The sequence below is a fragment of the Rhododendron vialii genome, chromosome 12a (assembly GCF_030253575.1).
Source record: "Rhododendron vialii isolate Sample 1 chromosome 12a, ASM3025357v1".
Taxonomy (NCBI): Eukaryota; Viridiplantae; Streptophyta; class Magnoliopsida; order Ericales; family Ericaceae; genus Rhododendron; species Rhododendron vialii.
Window position 1 is genome coordinate 13,641,810 of NC_080568.1, and position 9,728 is coordinate 13,651,537.

Genomic DNA, 9,728 nt, shown 5'->3' on the forward strand with positions numbered 1-9,728 from the left:
GATTGTGAGGATTCAAATCGTAGGGTAAGATTATTTGTAACTACACAATGTTTATAGTGTTTGATTCCTTCCCGTGGTTTTTTCCCGTTTAGAGTTTTCCACGTATATCGTTGCGTTCGTTGTTTGGTTGCTTTTGTTTCCTAGCTTGTCTAGGTTTATAGATTTGCTATTTTTAAATCTCAACCAAAGATTCACCAATCAATAACTAAACAAATCACACAAACAAAAGCAACCAAACAACGAACGCAACGATATACGTGGAAAACCCTAAACGGGAAAAAACCATGGGAAGGAATCAAACACTATAAACATTGTGTAGTTACAAGTAATCTTACCCTACGATTTGAATCCTCACAATCGAGTCTAAGACCTACTTGCCGAATCCACGTTCACCATACCCAGTGCTTGACCGCCACTGCCTTGAATCCAGAAGCCTTCCGTTTGCCTCCCGGAAATCCACTGAAGGACTTTAACTTGCCTAGGAATCCACCTTAGGGCTTTTCTCAATTAAGTTGAAGAAGATACTAAAACCTCTTGGAGATGTCTTGTAAACTCAATGATCCATCGATCTCATTATACTCCAAGATTCAAAATGAACAAAGAACCCTCTTCCTTGTAACACAATATGGCTGCCTCCTTTTCTAATTTTTTCGTTCTTTTCACATCTCCTGTAGAGATGAAAGCACCTCCATATATATCCTCTTGTTTGTGTCCACATGTCCTTTTGTTATTGATTTGTGAATCGTTGATTGAGATTTAAAAATAGCAAATTTATAAACCTAGACAAGCTAGGATTTTTCAACCACCACATCCCCATTAGCATACTTCAAATCAAAAGAATCGGGAAGGGTGGAGAAACAATCTACCTCCACACAAACTTTTGCAAAACTTAGTCGCTTCCTAGCTTCAGTCAACTGATCGGCATATAAAGGACACCCCACTGAGCTAGCAATATGACTAAGGCTAGGCCCAGTCCAGAATTCCAAGGGTACATTATAGAAATGGACCCAAATAGGGATCCTTGACAGTTGCTCCTTTTCCATCTTGAGGTGGGAATGCCACATCTTTAGGATCAGAAGCTTCCCTCCAAAATGCCAAGCCCTATCTCCAAATTTGCCTAAATTTATCCCCCTCAAACAGGAAAAAGAAAAAACCCTTTTCATTAGAAAACACTTCACGAATACCAAACTTATCCCATATGTTCATAGCAATATTTCTCACAGCTGTGAAACCCAACTTCTTATCCAGGAAGTGCCCAACAATGCACTTTTCCCATTTAGACTGCCCAAGGTGTTCAATGTGTTCAGAGGGAGACACAACAATCCTATTATTTTCAACAGTAGGGGGAAAGAACTCAAGCTTCATTCTACCAGCATTAGGAGTAGAAGACTCCTTATCAACCACACCAGAGACATTTTTATCACTAACCACTACACTCTTCCAAGAAGGGGTAGCCCCCAAAGGTCTAAACCCTGAATTTAACCCACTAAATCAAGGATTTAAACTTGCAAAATATGAAATCTAAGATGGAGGGTTGACAAATTACCTCGTGAAGCTTCAATTTGACATGGAACAAGTTTTCAATCCCCAAATTCTTTTTCCTCCTCTCGGCTTCTCCAGTCGTCTCTCTCTCTCTCTCGACAAAAGGCAAACGGTGGAGATAACCTCTCTCTTTGTATCGACAATAGGGAAGCGATGGAGGTAACTCGTCGTATGAAAAATGTAGAAACTTCTCTTGGAAAATTATCTCATGTGACTTAGTCTATATACTAGAATACATAAATAGACACTCCTACCTTATATCTCCACATATTAAGCTTTGCCCAATCATATAAAATCACCCTTATTACCATGTGTAGCTAATCAATTGCAATAACAATACGGATCAAAATAATTTAATTAGATTAATTCCAACACTAATACGCTCATAAAATACCATTTTAACTAATTAAGATAATTAGAAGTCTAGGTTGTTACAGGAAGAGTGGATAGTGAACTAGCGGTTGTATTTTGGTGATTGTATGTAGTAATTTTAGGGGTATAATGGTCAATTAAGATGATGGTATTTTCATATGAATTTTTTTGAGTTTTAAGAAGGTTGTATTTAATAAATTAGTGGTTGCAAATAGCAGTGGTCATTTCGTCTGTCTTTTTTCTCTTTCTTTCCTGAACTCAAATAGAGACTAAAGTGTTGAACAATAAATTAAGGCTCTGTTTGAAACTTAAGGAAATGAAAGGAAAATAAAGAAATTTCTCTTCTATTGTTTGGTTGGAAGAAAAAGGGAGAAGAAAATACAAAAAATTTCTAGTTGAGTGAATAGTAAATTTTTCGTTATATTTTTCTCTCATTTTCTGCCGATTTTCTTTTCTTTTCTTTTCTTGTATGTTCCAAACAGAGCATAAGAAAGAGGCTTTTCTGTTGATACATCCATCTAGTCGAACTTGACGGACACATTGCCATCTATTCTTTGCATGAATGAATCCATAAAAGAACCAACATGAATGCATCAGTAGCAACAACAATCCACTCCTTTCCTCACCCACTACTACTCCCCACCACCGCCCAATTACACCTCTTTGGAAGAAACTCTCGTCCTTCCACATCCACCAAATTACTCTCTATCCTCTTCCACCCTCCTCCTCCTCCTCCTCCTCCTCAAGTTCTTCTTGTATCCACCAAACTCAAAACCCAAATCCCTCCTTCAAATCCTCCTCCTCCACCTTGGACCGTCTCCGAGATATCAGACGCCGTCAATGGCAGAATCATCAAATGGGGTCCTCCAGGAACCATTTCTACAGACACCAGAACCCTCCAACCCGGCCAATGGTTCTTCGCCATAACCGGCGAAAGATTCGATGCCCACGATTTTATTACCCCAGATTTGTCCTCCAAGGGCTGTGTTGGAGTCATTGGTAACTGGGTTTGTAACAATTGGGACAAGGGTTTTGTTCAAGTTGAAGGTAATACCGTAATTTGGTTGGAGAAGATGGGTAGTTATGCTAGGAATAGGTTTCATGGTTGTTTGATTGGGGTAACGGGTAGTGTTGGCAAGACCACTACAAGAACAATGATGGCATTGGCACTTGAACGACTTGGGTCCGTTCACCAGAGTTGTGGGAATTGGAATAATCGAATCGGGGTTGCTTTGTCTTTGATAGGGATTCCTAGGAATACGGAGATGGTGGTTTTGGAGCTGGGGATGAGTGGGAAAGGAGAGATTTTGGAGCTCGCGAGGACGTGCAGGCCGTCCGTAAGGGTGATTCTGAATGTGGGTGCTTCACATTTGGAGAATTTCGGGAGTTTAGAAGAGGTTTCGATGGCGAAAGGGGAGATCCTAAGGGAAGCAAAGCCTGGGGATGTGTGTGTTCTGAATGCCGATGATCCTCTTGTTATGAGCCTCCCTATCCCAGCTGGAGTTCAAAGGGTGAGTCTATATTAGTTGTTGTTTCTGGTCCTTGATTTTAATTCATCATGAATTTGAATGAATCCTCATGATTTATAGGCTTAGTAGTAGCATGAAGCAGGAGTGGTTGTGAAGGAGCTGAAGCACCTAGAAGCTCCTAAGGTTGGGAGTGCCAATATATATATATATATATATATATATATATATATATATATATATATATATATATATATATATATATATATGAATGAAAATATAAAATCACGTTATATATATATATATATATATATATATATATATATATATATATGAATGAAAATATAAAATCACGTTCTGATCACATTGAACGGCTTGGATCATCAAAATTTGATCAGGAACTATGATGTGTTTTTTTGGGTGTCCTCGGAACCGCCCGGATATATATATATATATAATATCTTTAAATACTTAACCAATAAAGGAAAAGTGATACTTACTGAAAGTTTTCTCGATCTTAAAATGTAATTATTGGAAGTTATATATTCTCAATTTGCAAAACTTCTTGACTAATACAATTCTCATATTCTTATTTCCACAATGACATAACTCCTTTAAAAGTAAGAGAATAACTGTCTTAATGGCCAGATAAGCTCCCACCTTAGTTAGGAGCGAGCTCCCGTTAAGCTCCCATCTTGGGAGCGCCGATTCGAGCTCCCGTTTAGGAAGCGCACCCATTTTAGAAGGATCTTGCTACTAAGGTTATAGCTCTTTATATCTCGCAGTTGGACGAATGAAATTGTTTAATCTAGAACTTAGCTTAATGATAGTCATTGATATTGGTTGTGGAATGAAGGCAGCTGTCTGAGGATATATTCTACTGGTATCCTGTCCAATTTGAGAAAAGTGTTTGATGCCTCAAGTGTCTCTCTCGTTCTTAAAGACAGTTGACATGACATAGGTGTCTATGTCATATCATATGTATGTCCATAGAAGCTGCCAATTTCAGCTTTCAAAGTTTTACACTAGTTCCTTACTCAGTGGTTATTATGATTGACGAGGGGATCTTGTTTCGTTAAATGACCATTTTCATGAGATAATTGCACGAAATGTCTTAAAAACTAAAATATAAAGCTCTAAGTTAGATATTGCTATCGAACCAGATAAGAGAAAAAAACGAATCTTTGGAAACTGGAGAAGGTAGTGGTTGTTTTGGTACAGAGCAGAAGTAGGATAACAACTTTTCCCTAACATAAGGAAGAGTCCATCAGAGGATGCATAATCTTGTGTAATTTTGTTAGGTTGTTGAAGTATTTGGCTCAAATTTTGGTTCTCTGAAAATTCTGCCCGGGCAGCCCGGACATCCTGAAATCAGCCTGTTCTCTGAATTTTCTGTCCGGGCGGAAATCAATCCCGCCCGGGTGAGATTACGTGGGACAGATCCGTTTTTAGGGGTTTTGGGGAGTTTCCTAACCCAATTAGGTTTCCTTTTGGTAGGCAACTTGTCTTTGGCCATAAATACTTGTTATGTAGCCTCTTTATTGGTGTGAGAGCAAATATTGGGGTTTTGGTTTAGGGTTTGAGAGACTTTTGCCTTTGCCTTTGGTGAGATTTGGGTAGAAGGGTTTCTGCAGAATTTTTTCTTTGTAGCTCGTTGAGCATCTGTTTGCCATTGTTCTAGTGGAAGCCATTGATTGATTGCCCATGGAGTAGGTTTACATCCCAAAGTAAGCCGAACAACATAAATCTGTGTGTCCTCTCTCTTTTGTTTGATTTCTCTCACGTTTGGTTTGATTATTTTGGTTTGCTTCGCACATCTGTTTTTGTTATTCGATTTGATATTCGTTATCACTATCTGTTTATTCGGCTTCCGCACAACAGTTGTAACATTACCCATGCTGGAAACTGATGGTCTCCTGGTTTTGGGCACGTAGCTTCTTTTTGCCTCTTGGTGTAGGGAATCGTGCATTGGGGTAATTATTTAATCTTGGACTACTTTGAAGTTTGAACTATATATAGGCTGCTGGTCCAACGGTTGAAACCCGACCTTCTGACTTTGAGGTTGCGGGTTCTAACTTGAGGGTAGCCACTTTTTGAAATCAATACCAGTTCCCCCTCCTAGAACAGGGCGTACTTTTTTATTTGGAGTACTTTTAATTATGTGAAAATTACCTCCCTCTTACTAATCTGAAAGAAGGCTTAATTTTTTCCTGTTCTTATTTTTTCCCTTCCCCAACTCTACCAAAACCCCAAGTGTTCAATTGCTCATGAAGTTTTAGGTGGCTTCAGGTGCTCTTTGGTCAGAGTACGGATAGCAATGTTCGGTTGGTTTTGGCTGAAAGTACAAATGGAGGTCTTGGCGTTCGAGTCGTTTTAGAGAGAAATAATGAGACGTAAGTACCCTTGAACAAAATTATCATCTGAATATGTTGCTGTAAAAACTGAATGCGCAAAGGAAATTGAATGCACATTTCCCTTAAGTTTCTCCATCTTTGTCGAATTGTGACTGAGAGAATTGGTAAAGAAGTGTCTAGACTCCTTTGAGACTGAGGATTTGAGGTGTATGCACATACCCGCATCGGGCACCAATACCCTACTCTTTGGAACCTTACCTGCATCAATAATTATAAATACTAGCACCTTTCCACTTGTCTTCCCATTAGTTACCTTGTTTCTTTTTTTTTGAATGGCAAAAATGGATTTTATTAATCTTTGGAAACAAATTACAAAGATTAAAGGGATCCAAAGCACGAGGCATCACAACAACAAAGCATGAGGAGCCCTCGTAGGAGGCACCCGAACACGCCGGCGAGCCTGCCATGACACATTGACACAAAAAAAAAACCCCCAAAAGAAACACCTCTCCAAACTTCTTACCTTGCTAGATTTACTGAAATTCTCAGTGATTACTCATTGTTCAATTGCCTTCCAAACTTCATTTCTCTTCTCAAGGATCTCGACCATAAATCCCTTTTGAAACTTTGTAATATCCCGAAGCATCTTATGTTTGAGCTATTGGGAGTTTTCCCCAGTTTGTTTATCCCACTTTCTTAATTTTGTCTCAAGAACTATTTGAATTACTCTTCACATAATATATTTGCAACTTGTTGGATTTAGGGTGGAGTTTGTGCTCTCCAGTCCTGGTCTGCATTTGGCTATGAGTGCGTGTGCAGCAGCAGCTGTTGCAACTGTGTTGGGAGTTCCTCTTCCTCAAGTCGGGAAACGCTTGTCAAGATTTCGTTCTGTTCACATGAGATTAGAGCTTGAAGTTGCTGCAAGTGGTATCCAAGTAATCAATGATGTTTACAATGCCAATCCTGTTAGCACCAAAGCTGCTTTTGACACGCTGAAAGGAATTAGCTGCAAAGGTAAAAGAGTTGCAATACTCGGGGACATGTTAGAACTTGGTCAGACAGAAATAGAGTCGCATGAGATGACATTAAGGTATTGTTGCAGTGCTGGTTTTGATATAGTTGCCCTTGTTGGGAAGAGATTTCTTGCAGCAGCTGAGAATTTGGATCTAGTCAAAGGGAGGCACGTCTTACATGCCGACAATTCAGAAACCATTGTGCCTGAAATAGTCAAAAGGTTGAACCATAATGATGTTGTCTTGGTGAAGGGCAGTCGCGCAATGCAGATGGAGAAAGTGGTTGATGCAATTAAATCTCTGTCTTCGAATTTCATGTTACCATTCTAGGAGAGATTTTATATAAAGGTTCTCTCTCTGAACACAAACACACTGATAATCAACTTCCCCATCATGTTGGAAGCCAATGGCAGAGCAAGTTCCTCTTAACAAGGCCCAGTTGATATTAGTTCTTAACGTTATAACCTTTCAGAGTTAGTTTCTTTTCATGTAAAGTCCTCCTTTTCAACCTCAAGTGTTGGCTTTATGATTATTTTATTTTATGTTTCTGGCTTCCACTTTGCAGTGTGGGACAACTTCACATCATAGTTCTGTTTTTGTACCATGTAGTGCACTTTTATGTAGAATGAATGAGTTAAAACTTAAAAGTGATGGAGATTGGGACAGTTCTTTTGGGTGTACTGGTGTTGGTTACGGTGGAGCGGAAGGTTCCTTAAGTACGACGGGGGAGAATGGGGGACAACAAATGAGTGTGGTTACGGTGGAAGCCTCCGATGGAAGAAAGAGGGAGAAACTGTACGAGGAAATGACATTGTTTTTTTTAATGTTTTTTCACACCAAACATGTGTTCCGTTGGGCCCACTAACGTAGATATTTAAAAAGAAAAGACAGTAAAGCAAAAGAAACTTAAGTGCGAGGCTTCTTCCTTGCTAGAGGCTCGTCGTCATCATTGTCATCATCGTTGTCTCCATCCTCTCCGTAGAGACCTCGGGCGTGATGGATTTGGCATGACCACCAAAGAGCTTGAAGCATCGACGCTCTCGCAATCATCCTCTTCACTCTCTTCATCCTTCTCGTTACCCCTTGTCTCCTCGGCCGAGGGCCTTGCAACCCTCTGACTCCTCGATGAGGTGACCGCTCTCTGAGAGCTCCTCGAAGATGCCGCCGGAGTGTCTTCTGCCTTCTTGCTCTACCTCTCGCGACCGGCAAGCCTTCTTGCTCTACCTCTCGCGACCGGCAAGCCGGCTGGCCTCCGGAGGAGGGCCCTGCATGAATGGATAACAATAGATTCAGAAATCATAATTCAGAAAATCAAAAAAAAAAAAAAAAGAGAAAGAAAGAAAGCAAAGCTAATAATAAATAATACTTGAGTCGAAGGGGACTCGTTCGGCTGTCTCATGGGCAGTGTAGAGACCCGTATTTTTGAGACTATATTTTTTCTTTTGCAATCGTACGGCTCGTTGAGATAGACGGTGCGGATATTCGGTGTGACATCTTCGTGGGAGGATATAACGGTAATTGTGCGAGAGGTGCACATGTGTGTGTGGGGGGTGGGAGCATGGGATTAATCCCCATGCCAATAATTTCCCCAGGAGAATCATTTCTCCCATTTTTTTTTCTCTCTTTTTCTCTCTCGGCTATCTCTCTCTCCTCCTCTCCTCCGAAAAACTCCCTCTTCTCTTCTCTCTTCGATTTCATCTACTTAGGGTGTGATTCCGGACAAGGCCAGAGAATTAAAGTTGTTATACGGAGCACGAGCTTTCCAAATATCCAAGAAAATTCATGATCGGACCTCGTTAGAGCTTGGTTGACTCGGTCAAAGGCTCGGATTTTGCTCAAAACCCATGAGGTAGGGATTTCTCACTTCTATTATGTGTGTATGTGTTGATTTGGTGTTTGAATCGTGCCCTAGATCGTTGTTTTCGTTGTTAAAAATGTTCTGGTGGAGTCTGAAAATCATGCAGTGAAAACCCATGTCCTACCGGTAGGAGTTTTGGCCCTACCGGTACAAAAGCTGTCCAGTAATGTCATTTTCGTGAAATTGTGGTCTCCTACCGGTAGGAAAATGTGTCCTACCGGTAGGAAATGAAAAATTCAGCATTTTGGCAAAACTTCGAACGGGCATAACTTTTTCATCCGAACTCTGTTTTGGGCAAATTTTATATCAAAATTCATGTACCGAAAATGTACTTTCCAATGGTGGTGGTCTCATCTCCCAATTCTTAACCGATAAGATTTGGCAGCCAAAATAAGATAGATATATTCGTATACGTTGGGAAATCCTTTTTCCTTAGAATCGTTTGGGTGAAACATGGGTGTTCTTAGGTTCCCCTGAGTACTAGTTGAATGGTTTGACGAGGCTAGTAGTATACTAAATGCTTGGTAGTGGTCGTTGGGTTCCGTATGAGTCGTTTGACACCGAAACGAGGGTTTAGAGAATATAAGGAGTATAGGTGGCCAAATGTTGTATGTGTTGACATGCGAAGTGAAAAACGAACACATAGAATTCTTCTTGAGTTAAACAATGCTAAGCATGGATACCCGAGACATTTCCTTGTGTTTGATATGTGGTACACCTCTTGCGTAACTTATACGATTTTGCGAGTTGCAAGGTGGAAGTCCATGAACTCGCTATGAGAGTTTATCTTTTGATGTGTGAGTGCTTGTATGGTGATGAGAAATTACTAACGTAACGATTGCGAGTTGATTGAGATGAAATTATCTGTACTACTTTTATGTGAATAAGTTTTCGTTGTGAATTCATTATATGTGACTGGAATGAATGGCTAAATTGTAAAGTGTATCGAAGGAATTGTGGTATGGTGACCTTTGATGTGTGACTTGAATTAGTTCCATCAGTGAGGACGAAACTAGTGGGGAGTATCGGGATTTCTTAATTGGCCTGGCAGGAGCTTTTGCTCATGATACAGAATGATGAGGAAATTGTGACACGATGTGAATGGAAATGGGCTATCATTGTG

The 9,728-nt window shown here is 40.1% G+C and overlaps 1 protein-coding gene across 1 annotated transcript; it reads left to right on the top strand.

Annotated features, from left to right (window-relative positions):
- The first annotated feature begins 2,440 nt into the window (after positions 1-2,440).
- Positions 2,441-7,412, top strand: LOC131311254 (uncharacterized). The gene is made up of 3 exons (XM_058338615.1): positions 2,441-3,425; positions 5,670-5,773; positions 6,498-7,412. The coding sequence occupies exons 1-3, from the start codon at positions 2,499-2,501 to the stop codon at positions 7,075-7,077; spliced, it is 1,611 nt and encodes a 536-aa protein (XP_058194598.1). The 5' UTR covers positions 2,441-2,498; the 3' UTR covers positions 7,078-7,412.
- The last annotated feature ends 2,316 nt before the right edge of the window (positions 7,413-9,728 follow it).

What these genes read in the sequence shown, in the direction of transcription:
- LOC131311254 (XM_058338615.1), top strand. Translation starts at nt 2,499, where the DNA reads ATGAATGCATCAGTAGCAACAACAATCCACTCCTTTCCTCACCCACTA. An exon ending in TCCCAGCTGGAGTTCAAAGG is followed by an intron (nt 3,426 to 5,669) that starts GTGAGTCTATAT and finishes AGGTGGCTTCAG; the next exon opens with GTGCTCTTTGGTCAGAGTAC. An exon ending in TTAGAGAGAAATAATGAGAC is followed by an intron (nt 5,774 to 6,497) that starts GTAAGTACCCTT and finishes TGTTGGATTTAG; the next exon opens with GGTGGAGTTTGTGCTCTCCA.